Source organism: Streptopelia decaocto (assembly GCF_964273445.1).
Source record: "Streptopelia decaocto genome assembly, chromosome: 5".
NCBI classification, from domain to species: domain Eukaryota; kingdom Metazoa; phylum Chordata; class Aves; order Columbiformes; family Columbidae; genus Streptopelia; species Streptopelia decaocto.
The window spans coordinates 55,309,569-55,329,297 of NC_138659.1; the positions used below are offsets into that span (position 1 = coordinate 55,309,569).

The following is a 19,729-nucleotide window of genomic DNA, read 5'->3' on the forward strand; positions in this document are numbered from 1 at the left end:
TTTGTTCTTCCAACTGTAGGAATTGTTTCCCTTTTGCTTAGACTTAGTTTCAAACTATTAACATGTTAGAAGGGTATGTAATAAAGAGAAAAATGCATTAATCTACTCAGCATTTTCCTCTTTTAACAGTTTGGGGATTTGCAATCATGGAATGATCTTTTTCTTCTTTGACTGTTCAATAATATTATTGTCTGTCTGCATGACACCTGCCCTTTACATAGAAAAGTTTGGTTGAATATAGAGGGAGATGCTCTCTTTGCTGTGTATTGACTTCTATATCACACGATTTTTAGAATGTTGAAGCCACAGGGGGAAAAAATAAGCCTTTTTCTGTTTGAGACCATGGCCATTGTTTCCTGAGCTAGGTATACATTACTGTTTGGTGTCAAGATTTGCTACATCAAATCATAAGCAATGTCAAATAATACTACAGTTGGAGGGATAAATAAGATGACTGTCTGTATATCTGGTGTTCCAAATCTAGGTTTGTCTTGTGGGTTGAATGCAATTTTGATTGCATAACAGGAGAAATTGCTTCTTAACCTCCCTAAAGTTGAGAAATGCAAGGAGTCAGTGTTTCAGCTAACGTCCAGCTCTGTGCAACAGTTTGTAAAAAGTGATAATACACCTAGGGTTGATCTAGTGGTCACTGAAATAACTAGGTATATTTCCGTAGTGTTTAAAAGGATACTGGATCAAGACTACAATACTGAATCCAGGTTTCTGTTCAGTAAAGGGAGGAGAGGCAGATGTTAGAAATGGCATCAGAGTTTCAGTTATGGTCATCTGAAGGGTTAGAACAACTTCGTGCATATCTTCTGCAGCACATCCTGATCTTAAACTACTTTCATGTCTATCCCGTCCCTTGTGTGTGAGGAATATGAGGCATAGCTGGAACATTGCTGTACTCTGGCAATTTGGGGGCAGAAGTGAAAGGTTTGAGTAGGGAGTCAAAACTATAAAAAAGACAACTGGGATTGAAGGAGTGAGGTGAACTGGGAAAGCACCAAAGTAATTCCAAAAGGTCATCCAAACAGTAAGTGTCGTTATTTTTTGTGCACAGCTAAACAAATGTTGTAATATGTAATACTTAGAATGTATATTTGCAGAAAAGTAATGTTTTATACTTACCTATCCTAGTGTACTTTGCAAAAAAAATAATGTTCTTGTGGCATAGCACCTGAGACTAGCTATAATAATGCTCTTGCTCCGTGTCATAAAATGCCCTTGCATCCTTAGCTTCTCTGTGAACAAGCACTGTAATCTATTCAATTGGACCTCAGTCGAGTTCTCAGTATACAGATCTTTTTTCCGCTTTGGCAGCAAAGCTGGTATTTTGTTTGTAAAGCTTGTTCTTTGTGATATTTACAGGTGAAATTATCTTGGGTTTTTTTTTCACAGGCAAAAAAATCTTAGTTATTCCAGTAATCCACTTCAGTATAGGAATAAGCTGTTACAAAATACAGTGCCAGATATCATGAGACCAATATCACACTGTTAGAAACTCTGCATAAAAGAAGTTTCTCAGGTTAAAAGTGCATGCAGTTTTCACTTTGAAAGAGAATGAGGGTGACAGGTGCAGACCCAAAGAAGGCAGAAGTACCTCAGGAGACTCTACCACATAATACCAGATCTCCTGGGCAGCGTAGTTTGGTAGGCCTCTCTAGAGCTGTATCAAAACATTCTGAGAATTTAGAGGCAAGCAGATGAACCTATTCCAAAATGTAGAGTACGGGCAAGAAGATTCATTTTGTGAAGCCACTAGTAAGCATATTGATTGCATTTGTTCTGTTTCATTGTCTTCATTACAGAGATGTGTGTGTGTCTTTTTGTGTCTGTTTCTGTGTGGTACAACAGTAATGTCGTATCTAGCCTTTATACATCTCATCTGAGAGCTTGCAAATAAAGTATTACATCCTTTAGTTTACCAATGAGAATTCAGTGGCTGAAACAAGTGATGTGGCTGTTGAAAGTGATACAGAAGATTATTTTTAAAAATAGACATACAATTATTTAATTTAGGTTTTTAACCTCTTTTAGGTTAAAGCTGTGTCATCTGTAAATAACACCTGCCCATTTAAGTGCAGTGAAACAGAAAATACAAATTAGCAGTACACAATCATTTAATAACATTTGCAGTGAACTTTTGTTGTGTCTTGGGTTTTCAAGTCATGACTGGAGTTATTTGGCTAACTGAAAGACATCTGCAAAAGACAAAAGGCAACTTCTGTTTGATGTATGCTTGCATTCTCATAATGATTTTTACTTCATTTCAGATTAATTGGCAGTGCATCTGTAGGACTTAAGGATCTTGTAGGTAACCAAAGCAGATCTTTTCCCTTCAAACTCATACCTCTGCTAAATGAAAGGGGACAAGAAACTGGAGTGAGTGGATTACATTTTCTTATTTTACTGTGTTCTTAATCAAAATGCTCCAGCAATGGGGCTAATGATGAAACAAACATATTTTCAAGTTATTTTTACTGTATAAATTAAACACTTGGACTTTTGTAGCAAAAGCTTCAGACAGAGGAAATTTTTAACACGATACAATTATATCTGTATCATCTGAGTTTGTTTAATATCTTTCAAGTTAGATAAATTGTTTTCTGTGTATGCGTGATGTATTTGTATATAAGTGTTATAAATCTTATGGGCCACAGAGTATGGATGGGAAATCATCCTGATGTTGAAAAAGTGCATTTTCCTAAGTACCAGATGGAGTTCCCATATGCACTTTTTTGCTGTATTTTCACTATCTACCTGTGTGATAACACCAGTTCTAGGGAGCACATAATCATGTACATGTTCACTGCCACCTCAGTGCAGAAAGTTACACAAGAACTTGTTTAACTTGGTCTAGCACGTATTTAAATGTAACAGAGTTATTAACTGGTTATTAATTAAGTTGTGTCTATAACTGGAACCGTAGTGTGCTTGTGCAGTCCAGCTGTTCAAACACTTCATATTGCATTCTAGTACACTTAATAAGGGTAATTTCAGTATCTCATCAGCTGTAGTTTAATGTCATGGTTAGCTGGTCACAAAGTTGGGCTTTTTTTGCTGACTGCTCATGTTACTGTGGTAACTAGGAATAATAATGGTGTGTTCAGTAATCCAAAACTGCAGTTAAGCACAGAAAAGACAGTTCTATAATTAGAATGGAAAATTCCATAGCATTCTTCTTCCAGGATGGAGGCATGAACAGCAGTTTTTTTCTACATATAAACACAGTGATTCAGTTTGTTAAATGTTCTTTTAGAGCCTATTCCATTAGCTGCAAATTGTGTAATCTTTATTGCGTTTACATATATGTAGCCTAATAACAGTTCATTGATTTACTAATAGCTGAAATTTTACTATGAACTGTGCTGTGACTGTGAATAGTTAGCTGTTCGTTTACAGTGTTAGAACAACTTACTGCTTTAAATCAATTGTTACGAATACTGTGTGATACATTAAAAAAACATGTATTTCTCTATAGGCAACGATTGATTTGGTAGTAGGATATGAGCCACCAGCTGCACCTGCAAATCCAAATGATCCAGGAGGAACCAATACACAGGAAGGTATTTCAGTCTTCTCTCAGAACATTATTGTTAAAAGAGCATGGAGATATTTAAGATAAGGCAAGAAAATGATTCAACAGCATTGTTCATCAGAAAAAAATGTACCAGAAGCAAGCATGTCTACTGCCAAATAGTGATTTTAAAGAAATTAAAGATGATTCAGAACTATATCTAAGAAGAAGATAGGCATTTCCTGACATAAAATGTTTTTTAACATAACTTTCTCCAGTGGAGTCAGGTTACAAAAGAATGATGTTTAAAAGTTTTTGTTTAGGAAAAAATGCTTTTTGAATGTTCAAAGAAACAGCAGTTAGCTGTTGTAATGCCAGGGCTAACCAAAAAAGCAGGGAAGTCACATTTATGGAAAAATATATTCTATAACTTTCAATGTCAGGGAACTTTGTGGAAATATTTTCTTAAATCATTACACTTTTTTCTTTCCCCCATAGGATAAGTAAGTTTTGAAAGACACTTTTGTATCTTACATTAGGCTTGATGTTTGGCTAGACTATGAAATACTGTGATCAGTAGGGAATATTCTTTGATATCTCTCTATATAATTTTAACCAGGCTTTTTCTGAGAGTGTTTTTAAGATCCTTTGGTTTTCCAGGTTCTTAAAAGAAGTGGGAAGTAACAACAGGTTTTTGCAGTTGACAGGCATATAATTACCCTAATATCTAGGATATGTTTGTGTGGAAAGACGTAAATGTAATAGATGTTATATGTTTGAGGAGAAATTAATCAGTTTGACCATTATCTGCTGAGAGATAGTAACATAAGAAGGAAAAAATTGAAATGAGGAATCTTCTGGGGGGAAATTTTGATTCCACTGACTTCACTGAGAGATGTTCTTGGGGAATGGAATGATAGGTAATTCAAATACAGAAGTTGTGTATTAAATTACTACACTTCAAAATAATTCTACAGAAATGTGAGCTTGAAGGCTAAAAATGAAAATTTACTTACATGAGATTATTTTGACAGCTTTTCAAAAATGTACCTGATCTATTAGGTAATACAGATAAAACCCGGCGAGCTTTTTCTCAGCAACTGCATGAAAAGTATTTCAGTGCAACTTATCGAACACGCCTTAATTATTGTAAATACCTATTTCCCATGAAATTAAATCACCTCCCCAGAGGAGATGGCTACAGCTCAGTTTCAGAAATTAAAAATTAAGTGCTAAGTCAAGGTGTGTAATCAATCTGTTGTATGTATCCATCCAGGCAGATGGACTTCGAGAGATGTTAGGGAGGTGGGGTGTTTGCTTATAAAATATGTGGTATGTCAGTCTCTGTTTTTGTATGTCTCTTAAAAAGCATTGCTGAGAAGTTCATTATGCAAAGTGATCATCACCCTATGTTGGCATACTAATTCTTAAAATTAACAAACATTCTGTTAATGCTAACCAGAGACACAGCTTGTTCTTCCTGTAGATTTTACCATAGTCACTGTCCTTCAGTTAATAAAAGCAGCTGGAAGCACGAGGAAGTGACACAATTTTGTGGTCTAGATATTTATGAATCTTGTTTTGTAATACTGGAATCTCACTGTATAATCCAGTATTATAGTATCATGTGGTTGTAGAACAGTCCTCCACAGAGGTATTGTGATTTCAGAACTGTCAAAGAACCCTACTTTAATTTATTCCAGAGTTAAATGCTGTGGAACAGGATTCAGAGTTTTATTTTGGATGGCAGACCCTAAATGTCTTCATGTTTTCAAGATTCTGAAGTAAAAAACAATGCTATGGTATAACCTAGTCTTGCTGCTGGGAAACAGCTTTAACTGGAATAGAATGAATCACTTCTGGTGTATTGTGAACAAGTCTGGTGGCAATTACAGCTGAACTGTATTTTGCTACAACTTCAATCAGGAATTGTATTAGGTACCATGCATCCTGACAAGGGACAGATCTACAGTTAGTTTGGTTAGGATATAAATTTGTTCTTAAGCTGGCTAAAATGACTAACTTTCAAAAGGAGCTGGAAGCACATGATTAGCAAAAAAAAAAAAAGTTGAAATGAGATGATAATTCAATTTTAGTGGAGCTCTTGGATATCAGACTCTTACTCCTGTGGCTGTAACATCAAGCTGTAACATCAAGCTGTACTACTTGTTTATTAATTGCACTTTTTTTTTCTGTATGAGATGGAGAAGACGATGGAGGTTATGAGGATGTCTTGGATGCTCCAGCTGGTGGTATCGCACCAACAGTTCCAAGTGGCACGAAGGAAGCCCAGCTAGCTAAACGCATCACCAAAGGAAAGAAAACACGAAGAATCCTTTCTAACAAACCACAAGATTTCCAGGTGATAGATTTATTAAATGTTGCATGTCCCCTTTTCCTGCCTGGTGTGACACTACTCCTTTCACATGGCCTGAGTATAATGTCATGTCAAATTGTACAAGCCTAATGCACAACAGAGACAATTATCATCCTCATTTGAAAGCCTGTATTTCAAAAATATTCTTCAAATTTGCTTATTAGAGAGATGTCCAATTTTGTGCAGTTCTGATTGAAATCTAGATGAAGCTTATTTATTTTGTAATTGTTAAGATTTCAAAATACAATAGCATCTTTAAAAATAAATAGTAAAAGCAAGTAAAAAAAGATTACTGAAATAATTATCCCCAACTAGTCTTGTAAAACTCAAGTAAAATTATAGTTGCTATCATAATTAAGTTTGAAAAGTCTGTCCAGTCCCTATATGCCGGCTACATCAGATGTTATCTAAAATTTTTGGTGGTACAGTAAGAAATTGTTATCACCAGGATGACAGATAATATAGTGAATGAATTAACACAAATATTTGAATATATTTTTTTCAGATTCGTGTTAGAGTCATTGAAGGTCGTCAGTTGCCTGGAAATAACATAAAACCAGTAGTCAAAGTTCACGTTTGCGGTCAGACACACCGAACAAGAATCAAAAGAGGAAACAACCCATATTTTGATGAAGTGAGTGCTGTTAGAACGCTGTAGCTGAAATGTTGATGCTATCAGATATAGAAAAATAGTTATAATGTAATATTTAAGGATAATTATGGCTAATATGCATTTTGCAGTTCCTGGTCCCTTTCTTTACTTATTCACATCTTTAAAGATATCTCTGTCGCTGGCAGTCTTAGCACATAAAGCTATCTAGAGGAAGTCAAACTTCAGCTGGACATATGGAACAAGTTCATTGATACAACTGGCCATGTGACATAGTAATGACTTTGAATAGTTGTGTACAGTTTATAAAATCACAGAAAAAATAATTAGGAGTCATTTTAGACTTCTATGGTGTGTGCAGATGAGCTATCAGTGCAATGCTCTGGGTCACACCAACTGTCACACCGAATCTGGAAATGTCATTGCCTTGCTACCCATGATTTGTAAAATCACAACTAGATTTCTTTGTCTAGACAGGGGTCTGTACATCAGACACACTGAAATACAAGAGAGAATTCAAAGCCATATAAAGGACACAAAAATGATCCCATCTCTGGAAGACTAATGTTGCAAAGCTTAAGCTTAATAGAGAATATACCAAGGTATAACTCATTGTCTGGACAGGTCTGAAAAATACAGAAGATTTTGGAACAGGGAGGCAAGCATGTTTAACACATGCAGGCAAAAACAAGGAAGTTATAAAACTTTGAGACTTGAACTAAGCAGTCAAGATTTATGAAGCAGTGGTAAAAAACAAGGAAGGGACAAATGCAGTTGCACCATGTATTGAGTCAATTCTCAGGCAGTCTCAGACCAGGCTAAAAATGGAGTAGGAGTGACCATGTTTATGTACCTTCCCTCTTGTTGGATAAAGTACGGACTGGAGTATAGCTGGGCTCAAGACCAAACTTGGTGAGGCATATACTATTATAAAACAAAGAAGATAATAAATAGTATATTTATCTTCATGCTGTCAAACTATCAGATTTATTCCTATGGCTTTGAATTTCAAAGATGCAAATAATTACAATCACTATCACCACTAGCCTTAGACAAGACCTTTTTGACAGCTACAGCAGAGGTGGCTAGACCAGGATTGAGTGAATTATGAACAAACAACTATAATTGCTGAAATTGTTCCCCTGAGGAAAATGTGAAGTGAAGGGCAAGGAGCAAGGGCAGTGCTGAAAGTTTGCAGCACACCTGTGCATTCTGCATGCATTCAAATGGAAGCCGTGACTGTCTTTTGTCTATTCTGTACTAAGTTTATTTACTAAATTTAATTTTTTATTCTGCACTAAATAATCATATAACGTGTCCAGCAAGTAGACAGGGTAAAAGTACTGTAACTAACATCCTTCACAAGCCTCTTAAAATAATGGTTTTGCATTTTCTTTTCAGAGAATTATGTAGTTTTCATTTTGAGACAGATTTTTTTTTCTTTTACCTTAACAGATATTTTTCTACAATGTCCACATGACTCCTTTAGAGTTGCTTGATGAAACAGTTAGCATTCGGGTAAGAAAAATGGTGCATGTTCAAAAGGCTGCTGGATACATACAGCATTGTCTGTCCATTCCACTATGATGTTTAGGAACATTTCTGTTTCATGCTTGTCTGTCTTTGTAGGTGTATGATTCTTATTCTCTACGAGCAGACTGTCTAATGGGAGAATTTAAGGTGGGTATGAAACAACTTCCATATCTCAATTAAATTAAATGAAATGGGAGAAATTTTTAAGTACTTGTATTAAATGTTTACATTTATACTACTCTAGAGTGTGGCAAAAGAATTATCAGATGATGTCTTGCTGCTCATGCTAGAGCCCATTTGCTGAAAGCACTAGGAAAGAGTTTTCTTATTTGAGTAGATTATTGATAAATAAACTTTTATGTTTTATATACCAAGTTCACTAACTTGCATCCAAGAGAAAAAAATATTTACCAAAAGGTAAATTTTTTCCTCAAAAGGTATCAGGGTGATTGTTTGGTATGAGGTAGGGTTTGAAGAGGTAATTTTTTAGGTAGCTAATAGGCAGAACAGTCAAATGTATGGCAGCGTAAAGATACACATTCTCAAGTGATGTGGAAAGGTGTTCCTTTGGTCGGAAGTTTGTTAAGTAAAAGAGATGGTGGCAAAGTCTCTTAGTAATTTCTGTGGCTCTAATGATATTAGTGAGATTGTCTTTATTTGTATTTGTTATGGTCAATATTGGGAAGTAGACATCTGCCGGTTGAAGGTATTCCTAAAGCAATAGACAAAGAATTTACATGGCAATTGTAATGGCTACTGGGATCCCCTGTTATAACATTTCCAATATCAGTGTTGGCTGTATTTTCTGTTTGCTTATTTTCTACTGCATAAATTCAGCTGTTCACAAAAATATGCAAGTGCGGAAGAGTGCTCTTTTCTAAATGAAGCCGTTTCTGCAACAAAGCTGATTGCTTTTGCTTCTTACTGCTTATTATCTATGTAATTTCTAGTGATTCAGTCAGTGCTCTGCGGAGGATTGATCATACACTACGCAGGTGACAGCATGTCATTCAGCTGCTCTCTGTTCCTGCAGGCACACATTCTGGGAAAAAAACCCAAGGGTAATTCTCTCTAGAAAATCACCCTTTCAGACTTGAACTGCGAGGAATACTGGCCCCAATTGCCATGAGCAAACATACCTTCCTGAACATGTTTGAAATCTGATGTAATGAGTACAGTCATGGTATATGTGCAATCTTGTTTAGATCTTTAACGGGGAAAAATGCCCATCATCTTCATAAAAGAAAAAGGAGATTATTCATTAAAAATGAAGCTTTGTTGCTGGAACTGGAGGATGAGTTGTTGACCAGGAAATAGAAGTGAGAGTTCTGAGAAGCCTGTCTGAACATAAAATAATGGAGGAATATAGGGAATTCAAGAAGCAGTAAACTAGCCCCATCTTCTGTCTCTGATACATGAAAAGGCTGGGGTCTGAGGAAAGAAGGAAGGAACTACAACTGTTAGTAATTTATCTTCTATTGCATTTTCTTTCTTAGCTGCTGTATCCATTTGAAATGCCTCATTTTTCAGTGTAAGGCATTTTCTTTTTATCCTCCCAAGAATACGTTATGTAAACTTTATTTTCTTTGTGACAAGAGAACAATGTAGTAGTACTCATTAAAAACTTGAGGGGAGTTGCCCTAGCATTTTTCTGCTTTGTTATTTCTCCAGAGGTAATGCCTTTGATCTTTATTTCAGATTGACATTGGCTATGTTTATGATGAGCCTGGTAAGTAACAGTTACTCCAGAGCTTCTTTCCAAGCTTGAAATTTGAAGTTGAAATATTTCATTACATTTCTAAAGTAAAAGAATAAAGTTATTGGAGAGTTATTTGAGATTGCTGCTTTAAGTATTAACTTGAAAAAAAATCCAATAAGATATAACTCTTTCAGTAGTTTCAATCTGAAGTACAAGCACCTAAAATTTGGTATTATTTTTGGTATCAAACACCTAAAATATGAAAATAATGCAAAAATATTTTATAATTATGTCCCTGAATTAGTATGCCACAACATTTTAACGCCACTAGATTTCTTGTTTTGAATGGTGCTACTGAGACCTGTCTAGGACGGGAGAATTTTTTAAAATAATTAGTTTTAGGATAAAGCATGCTTTTGGAACAGTTGACTTGGGTTTTATGATTTCTGCCATTTTGTAATGGATATTACTGGGGGCGGGTGGTGGTGTCTGTTTTATTTTAGGCCATGCAGTCATGAGAAAGTGGCTTTTGCTGAGTGATCCTGAAGATACAAATTCAGGAGCTAAAGGCTATATGAAAGTCAGCATGTTTGTCCTGGGAACTGGAGATGAGCCACCAGTGAGTTTCATTTATATGTTTATCTTCCACTCTCCACCTCACAGATATTTATCCATGTCTCCCTGGCATTTTTTGAATACTGTATAATTCACCCTTTGAACAGTATTTAAAAGTAAGACAAGATTCACAAGTTGTTTCAAAGGCATCCAGTACTAAGTGGCTAACTCAAAGCTTATTTTGTTATCCTGTCCAATTAAGCAACCTGTGGACCAGCTCTGGCTGTGTTGATTTACCATTTATAGATACTTCTTGATATCCCAGAGGTGTTAGCCTGGTGTTGCATGCAAGCTAATATGTAATTCTCCTTAGCATACCTAATCAGGGTGAGCAACATACTGGTACCGGTTCCAGGACTAAGTTTGGAGTGTCTCCACTACTAGGTAATGTAGACAAGCCCATAGTGAAATCTGAGTACCAGAAAGCTCCAAATATTTGCCAGGTGAAAATCAGACCCTTCAATAATTACAAGTTAGGCACAAGTAATTTGATGCATATGAAAGCAGTAGGTAGTTTTAACAATCCAATCCTTAACTTTGTGCTGCCCTGTCAAAGTAAAAACAGGCAGTCTTTTCTGTGTGACAGTTTTCTTATTTGTCTGTTGTTTGTAGTTTAAGTTCTGCTGTTCTTCCTTCCTGAGATTTTTGCTTACTGCCACTTAGTTAAATAAAATATGGTCCCCAGAGCCATGGAAGATATCCTTCTTATTCCAAATTAACTCTTATTTTCTGCTATCCTCATGATTCTTGATATCGAAAGGATATGTCTAGTTATTTGTGGTGAAATATTTTCTTTCCTATTTATTTTTAAAGGACGAAGCAGTAAGTTCTGGTAAATTATATCAGAGTTGTGTGCATTTTCTAATCGCAGTAAGATGCCTTACCACAATGTTCATCTTGAGAAATTGCATGAAGTTGACATTGTACAAGTGCTAAAATCATCAAGATATGATGATGTTTTAAAAAGTATGATTATAATGGGCTCCTGCAATTGAGTACTTTAGAGATAAAAATGTACCTAAAATAGTTTGGCTTGAATTAATTTTTGTGGTTTGATAACTGGAAAAAATCTCATTTTTTATAATGAAACTGAAAACAGTCTTCTATCTGAAGAGTATTGTGGGCACCAGTTTAACTAATTACCTTAATTCCGTACAGTGCTTTGTCTCCATTATATACAAAACACTATGTATCACTGTATGTCCCAACAGGTTGAAAAAAGGGAAAGAGATAATGAAAGCGATGATGTGGAGAGCAATCTGTTATTACCTGCTGGAATTGCACTTCGATGGGTCACTTTCCTTCTCAAAATCTACAGAGCTGAGGACATTCCACAAAGTATGTAGTTTCTTCCTACTTGTCCATCAGTGTATTTGATTACCATTAGAAATATTTGTATTAGCTGTTCAGAAACATTCCTTGAACATAAAACATCTTTAGTGTTTTACATTGTTCTGTGCATGCTTACCTCAAGTATACAGTGCATGTGTTAACTTCCTGTTGATCCCAATCCCTGCCCACTTTCAAGAGGTTACCAGACAGCTGGTTCCCTGCAGCCTTCTTTTCCAAGGCCATTCAGATCCTAGAAGATCCTGCTGTAGTACTGCTGATGGCCCCCTGCACCCTCCTCTTCCCCGCAGTCCATTAATTCTTCTTCATAGGTACTCAAAGCTGCAGCTATTTTGCAATGGGGGAAAGGCCAGAGGGCTGTTGAAATCAGTCAGCTGCTCCTGAGCGGCCAAAGGAGATGAGTAACTGGGGACTGGCTGTATCTCAGAAAGCTGCGTACAGATTGTGGGCTGTAAGTTGAGAGCCATAAACTTAAATAAACAGCCTTGGAGGGCCGGGGAACTTGTAAGCAGTTTCACCTTAATTTGTTTAGTGTGATTTTACTTGTGTCAACCCTATATTGCTGAGACAAAGACTGTTTCTCTCATTATATGCCATATGTGTTTTCTGAGAGAATATAGGCATCTTTTTATCTCTTTGCGTAATTTCTCACATATATCTGTGACAACAAATGACAGTGTCTACAGATACTTGCATTATGTTTTTCAAATACAACTATACCTCTAAATTCAGGAGCACATTATCACTGTTTAAAAAAATGTATGTTATTGAAATTGGTCCTAAGGCTAAATTTTCCATTTTTACCAGCAACGCTGGTCAGAATTTTGTTTATCAGATTAGATTTTGCCCTACCTAAATCTGCAAGCTGGTTTCTTTCAGTGGGATTGCTATGGGCAAATTATTAATTAGGCTATATAAATAAAAATGCATAAACCTTAATTTCTTCTTTGACAACTCTCCAGTGGATGATGCTTTTGCACAGACTGTCAAGGAAATATTTGGAGGAGAAGCAGACAAGAAAAACCTGGTAGATCCATTTGTAGAAGTTTCTTTTGCTGGGAAAAAGGTAATTTACCAACTATCTGAATCTTTGCGTTCTAACTGTAGTCCTGAGAACAGATTTCATATGCCAATATAAATTTTTAAGCTTACTGAAATTATGGCAATAAAAGAGCATTAGCCCTAAAGTTTGTAAAATGGGGACAAACTACAAGGAACAGTAGAATGGGTGTAAAGCTGATGACTAATAAAAGGAATGTAGAACTAAATGCTAGGAACTGATGCATGCCAGATTGCTTGCCGACTGATTGTTCCTGATTGCTTTTTGTAACTGATAGTTCAAATCTTTCTGGATAGGTTAATAGCATTTGTGCATTTTATAATTAATGTGCTCCTTAGAATACCAAAATTGAGCTGAAGCATAATTGCACAACTTATATTCATTGCTGGCCAATCTTTTTTTTTTTTTTTTTTTTTTAAGAAGAAAAATGTCAATCCTTCTTTATGTTACATGGTCAGGTTGCCACACCCAGTAATGTGTAGGACCTTCAGCAGACATGACTAGCAAACAATATAGGCTCTTCCATAGAATACATTCTTCATCTACTCTAAAATCTACATGAAGCTAGGTGAATCAAGTCTTTCCTTCATCTTGTTTCTCTGTTGTGATAAAAGAGATCAGTACTAGTGTGAAAGCACATTAAATTTTAGCTAGTGCAAATAACAGGTAGGGTAACTCCAGTCTCAGATTTAAACACTGTTTCAAAATTTCCATTTCCCTTCAGTAGTCATTAATTTTGCATATGTGGATTGGTTTAGCCATACTTACCAATTGAAAACTAATAGCTCATTGCAGAATAAACCACTCAGGGTTCATCATTAACCACTACCCCTCATCTTACCAAATGAAATATGATTTATCCTAAATCATAGCTAGTATATGGGGGTTTGTCTGTTTTATCTTTGATATGCTGTATAATTGATTTCATTTTCCACAGGTTTGCACAAACATCATTGAGAAAAATGCTAATCCAGAGTGGAATCAAATTATTTATCTGCAAATCAAGGTCAGGTTGTTTTCTTGTTTCTGTAGAAAACAGGCATCCTTTTGGAACTCAGGACATTTCACATTGCAGAGATGAAATAAGTAATAGGTTATTTTATTTTAATTGCTTTATTTTCAGTTTCCCTCAATGTGTGAGAAGATAAAACTTGCAGTTGTTGACTGGTGAGTTATGACTTTTAAACAAGGTACCAGACAAGGTAAATGATATTAAGTGAAGAGAAGTGTGTTTCTATAGATGTTAAATATTTTTACAGTCTGTGAGAGTATTTAAGCAAGTGTTTAAGTATCTTCCCTTATGGTTCCTTTATGAGAGACCTGATTAGAGTAACATGGAAGTATTGTTAATTTTGTGCAGTGAGCACTGAGTGCAATTGCTGTTCAGGTGATAGTGTAGAAGTCAGGTGACTTCTTTGTGATACAGCCCACGTTTGTAACTAGCCATTACCATCTGTGTTAGTAATATTAAAGCATTCCAAGTGATATAAAATGTATGTACACCATCTTGGAGTGCATTTAGTCACTGGTAGCTTGCTGTGTAGGATGACCAGCATTATATTTAAATAATTTTCTTCTTTTCTTTTTGTAGGGACCGTCTTACAAAAAATGATGTAGTAGGAACAACATATTTAAGTCTCTCAAAAATTGCTTCTTCTGGAGGAGAAGTTGAAGGTAATTGATGCAGCAGCATGTAACTGACTTCCCTTGTGTTACGAGGAACAGCAAAGATCAGTATTCTGTGAAAGTGTATTTTCCTCTGGTTCCTCAATTTTGTGACAACAAGATTATCTGTTTCTGGAGTTTTCAAAACAATGCTTCTAGAAAACATACTGTAGGACTTTTCAAAGTATTAAAATTTTAACGTTTAAACCACATCACCATGGAAATAGCAGTAACTAATTCAAAATTCAGTTTTATCCTATACAGATAAAGTTAATTAAATAGTTAAATTTGTGAGTACTTTCCCAATTTCAGAAAACTATGTGATACTACAATCTATCATGAGTAAGATATGCAAATTTACTAAGATAGTTAATAGGACATTTAATTTAAAAACAATCCGGAGTCACCATTTCAGAATCACTACTTCACTGGGCAGTAGTAGACAACACTTCTTATAAGTGTTATCTACTTACACACTTATACGTGTGTTTGTTCTTTCTCTGGGAAGATAACCTGAAAGCTGGGCAAGGTTCCTGAGTAGTCAGCCTACAGGAACTATCTAGAATCACCTGGCCTTCTCTGTGCTATGAAACTGCTTTCAGTTGCTGGGGGAAGTTGGATCAGTCTCTGCTCTGATCAGTAGCTATTACAAATTATCACTGCATCTCATTGCATGAGTGCTCCAGATTACTATTTAGTAACCCTTATTTTAGTAGCTCCAATGAATGAAGATTGTAATTGCAATACTGTGATCACAGACAATTAACTTTGTGTTTCAGTCAATATAGGTGACTGCATATTTAATTTCATAAAAATTGAAACCCAAAGCTGATTATAACTGCAAGAAGAAAAAATTAGTTAGGCAAGATATGAAGTTGCTAATATGTTGTTCCCATTAGAAAATACCTTTGTAATAAAACTCTTCTTTACAGTATTATAAGGAACATTTTTTGTGCCAAGATTTTGGGAAATATTTTAAAAAATCCTCTTGTGTTTATGTTCTAATGTAATATTGTGATTATTGATTATTTCTTTATGATCTATGTCTGTAATCTTTTCTTTATAGCAAGATCATTCATGCAATTGAGCCAGCTCCATGACAAGGATTATGTGTTAATTTGCCAGAAAAAAATGTTTTATCTTTTTAATGAACATAGTATGTCATATTAGTTGTACATGCAGAATTGTAGAGTTCATGGCTAAACAGGCTTGAATTTACCTATCTGACCATCTACACTAGGTTGAACGACACCAGCTCAGAACCATGTACACAATTCCCACAACAAGAATTACTATTTTTTCAGTTGCGTTTATGAAATCTATATGATATGTGCTTGTCTCAGGCAGACCAGTTTCTCCTTAAGTTGGTAGCTATGTCAGTTTAAAAACAAAATTAGTGGCTCCAATCCTGTAGTCACTTTAGCAAGTATTTATCTTATCAGATGGGACTCTATTTTCAGTCACATAACTTCAAGCTTATAACCCAGTCCTCTTAGAAGTACTGCTGTTGAAATAAGATTTTGTGCAAACATTCCTTTCATATATCCCACACACAACCAGAGGCCAAAGAAAGAGTTACAGAAAAAAAAAAACTATGGGAAATCCCTTCAGCCCAGCTAAAGGGCTGGGCTGTTAGGGAGAATGCAGCTCTGGAGAGGTCACTTGTACTTGAACTGCTGCTGAGTCACAGCTCATTTGTACTTCAAATGCAGGCACTTAGTAACAGAGAAAATCTTATTTGGACTCTCTCCTGCGGTACTGACATTGGAGTAACCGTTTTCATGTAAAATCACAGATTTTCTTCCCTTGAGGTCAGTGCCATGCCTGAAGCCTGTTCTGGCTTCTGAAGGACTGGGGAACTGAACTAGTCTATGGTCTTCAGGAAATGAAGATATATCCTAATGGGCCCTGAAATGTCATGGTTTTCTTAAATATTCTTAAGATTTTAAAATAAAATTTTATTTTTGGGGGAGGAGAACTATACAAAGCTGAAAGAGAAGCATCAAAACAATATATTTTGTCAGCAATAGGCTTTTTTGTTTTTCTTTGGAATTTGTACAGGAGGAGTAATATTTTCATTTTTTTGTTCAGGAAGCAAAATTCTAGCCCACATGAATTTTATTTTTTCTCAGGCCTTCAACTTTATTTTAAAAGCAGATTGCTTTATGATGTATTTGTTTTCAAAATGCTACTGTGATTTGTCATGTAACTTCTTCTCTTTTCGTAATATAGAATTTTCATCTTTGGGAACAGGGTCTTCATTATATGCAGGTTTATATCTTTGTCTGTTACTCATTTTGCTTTCCATTGCCCAAACTGAGAAGTATTGCCTACGAAAACTAGTCATCCTAAAAATATTTTTAGTAAATACTTGTATAAAAGACTTCACCCTTATGATTAAAGAGTATCAAACATGACTAACTGTATAAAACAGTTTTGGCACTGGAACTGATTTGAAGATATTTCTGTTTGGCTGGTGCTTCAAGCTGTGTTTTATTGTTGAGCATGCAGTTGCTTCAGTTATGAAGTGCTTAGTCTAACAATGGCTTGCAATTTTTAACTTAGCTAAGAGATTGCAACTATATTTGCAGCTGCAGAGCCCCACAGAAGTAAATAACTGCCTAAAATAATTAGTGGCTGTTTTGCTTATGCTTAGCTAGCTATATAAATAAAGTCTGAAAAATGAAATCTGATTCCATTAAAAGATGGAGAGAGAGGTTTTTACATAACTGTCTAGGTTGACATGCAGTTTTGAAAGACATTGTGGTAAATATTTATGTAGTGGGAAATAAACACAAATGGAGTGCAGTTGAAAGGTAACAAACATTCATCCACATAAATACTTCATTTACTATCTTTGTTTCTTAATGAAGTAATATTAAGTTAAAGGCTGAAGTAATTTTTTTAATTGCTTTCTGTAATATCATCAGCCTTCTAAATGTAAACAACTGAATTTAAAACTTAAACAAATACAAAAATTTTTTTTATTCCAGGTTTGGGAGGGGATTTTTGTTTGTTGTGGGTTTTGTTTCGTTGGTGTTTGGTTTTAGTTTTATATTCTGCTTCATTTATTAACATCAGTAAGTATTGAATGTATTAATTGAACACAAATCTGTAATTTAAATCCAGTCATATTGAGATCTGATGTGAGCAGTTCAGTGTTAGGATTTTTAAAAAGTTGGATGCTATTCCAACAGGAGTCTGAAATATTTTTCATTCAAATTTTTATCTGTTTCTGATTCAGAAGCAAGAATTTGAAGTTTCCCAATGTGAAACAGAGAACTGCGAATCTTTATTTTATATTTTGCAGATTTTATGTGGCTTTGTGTTGACAGGAAATTACATCAAGACATCACATTCATTTTTATTATCCATTGTGTCCCTCAGTAGTCACAGTGGCAAAGTCATACAAGGCCTAGCCCTTGGTTTTCTCTTTCTTATCTCAGCCATACTTCCCTGTGACAAATGCACCATCTTTGTGCTGCGCATCAGTCAAAGTGAAATCTGTTGCAAGGTTTAGAACCCAATTCTCCTCTTTTTTTTATACCAGGATCATTTGTTCAACCACAAAAACTGGGATAAAGAAGGAAAAGAATATAGAATCATTCCTGTTTGCTCAAAACTGTGCAGTATTTTTCTGCATGTGTGTTGCTTACCTTGTTCTAATTCTCTTTGGATTACTCATCAAATTTATCAATCAATCAGTAGCCTTGGCATGTGTTTGCTTATTACTGAAAGGACAGTCAACTCCATTAAGTATAGATCTTGTCTCTGAAAAAGAGCTTTTTAGAATTTCATTCATCTAATAAATTTACAAGACATGAATGCAAACCCAAAAGATAACAGTAATAATAAAACTAAGGCTTCCCTATATATTTTTCTGCTAAAAACCAGAACACTGTTCAAAAATACAAAGTTATGACATTAAGTGTTAGCAATGGAAATACTTTTTCAAGTTCTTAGATATCTTAATAGTAGCTCTGGTGTGCAGTTTCCTGGTTTAGCTATTAAAACTGACAAAAATATCTAAATCCTTATTATTTTTTTTTTAAACTAGATTATGATATTGGGAAGTTTTAATTTGTTAGTGATGGAATTAGAACAGTATACAAATTAGGGTTTACTGTCATCGAAATTAACTGAGTTTGCAGACTTACAGTCTTGTGTGGATTTTACCTTACTGAAAAGGAAGAAACAATGCACTGTAGCAGTTACGATTAGAGTTTGCAGTAGTCTGTGCTTTACCCTGAAGTATAACCACAGATAAAGTATATGCAAAATTAGAATAGTAGAAATAACTGTGCTGAACCGCAGGGGTTTTTCTGCTATGGTGTGCATCTTTTTGTAGCTGTTCAGCTGGAACAATGGCCTCTGCATTTAAATGGTTGCAAATGTTGTTTTACTCAGTTTCATTTATTTCTAGAAAATACGTTTTCTGTTGACATAAAAGTGTATTATTTCACAGAAATGAAACTTGGTATTTGGAGTGGGGCAGAAGTTCTGCTTATTCTGTGGGGTTTTTACTGCATGAAGCAGTATATAGTAAGTATTGTACAATGAAGGAGGTTAGGAACAAGTGCAGTCACTGGAATGATTACTTTAAATTCATACGATGAACCCAGGGAATAAAGTTTTCTTACTTTACTAATAACTAACTAATATCTAACATTGGTTCTATCGGGTTTGATAGTAATGTTAATTGTTTTTCTGTCTCTGAGTAAAAACTAACAAAGATGTGATGGCAATGTTTTCCATTAGTAAACACTGGAGAAACTGAAGTTGGCTTTTTACCAACATTTGGGCCCTGTTACCTGAACTTTTATGGAAGTCCAAGAGAATACACTGGATTCCCAGACCCATATGATGAATTAAACTTTGGGAAGGTCAGGTTTTTTATTCATTGTTTTTAATAAAAGATTAACTTCAATTGTTTGTAGTCAGTGAATTGCTTAATTTTAATGTGGTTTGTTTGTTTCACATTATACTTCCTCTGGTGTTTCTTTTTGAATAATATTTTATATTTGTGTTTAATAAGTGTGATAGTATTTTCCATTCTTATCTGTTGTCATTGTAAAGGTTTTTTTGTGGGAGCAGCAATGGTTTTGCTGATTTTTCACTATCTGCATCTCTACATGTATTTGCATGTCTTATTTTCGTATATATATTTTTCACTTCTAGCATTAACTAAAGCAAACTGCTTTTTTCATTTGTTCAAATGCATATATCTGTGACTCTGCAGAAAGAGTATGCTACTTTAGGAGAAATATATAAAATTTCATTCAGTGTGTGATTATGTTACA

The 19,729-nt window shown here is 35.1% G+C and overlaps 1 protein-coding gene across 2 annotated transcripts in view; it reads left to right on the forward strand.

Annotated features, from left to right (window-relative positions):
• Nucleotides 1-19,729, forward strand: part of MYOF (myoferlin) — a 70,434-nt gene that overhangs the window by 15,158 nt on the left and 35,547 nt on the right. For both annotated transcript variants that reach the window (XR_014184132.1, XM_082053500.1), the window contains exons 4-18: nucleotides 2,277-2,385; nucleotides 3,485-3,569; nucleotides 5,722-5,882; nucleotides 6,403-6,531; nucleotides 7,963-8,025; nucleotides 8,137-8,187; nucleotides 9,739-9,769; nucleotides 10,243-10,358; nucleotides 11,566-11,692; nucleotides 12,667-12,770; nucleotides 13,702-13,770; nucleotides 13,888-13,931; nucleotides 14,356-14,438; nucleotides 16,662-16,700; nucleotides 19,188-19,312. Coding sequence is in view for 1 of the 2 variants with exons in the window: in XM_082053500.1 (XP_081909626.1) it covers nucleotides 2,277-2,385; nucleotides 3,485-3,569; nucleotides 5,722-5,882; nucleotides 6,403-6,531; nucleotides 7,963-8,025; nucleotides 8,137-8,187; nucleotides 9,739-9,769; nucleotides 10,243-10,358; nucleotides 11,566-11,692; nucleotides 12,667-12,770; nucleotides 13,702-13,770; nucleotides 13,888-13,931; nucleotides 14,356-14,438; nucleotides 16,662-16,700; nucleotides 19,188-19,312 (1,336 nt within the window). In the remaining variant the exon portion in view is untranslated. The remainder of the gene's footprint in view (nucleotides 1-2,276; nucleotides 2,386-3,484; nucleotides 3,570-5,721; nucleotides 5,883-6,402; nucleotides 6,532-7,962; nucleotides 8,026-8,136; nucleotides 8,188-9,738; nucleotides 9,770-10,242; nucleotides 10,359-11,565; nucleotides 11,693-12,666; nucleotides 12,771-13,701; nucleotides 13,771-13,887; nucleotides 13,932-14,355; nucleotides 14,439-16,661; nucleotides 16,701-19,187; nucleotides 19,313-19,729) is intronic.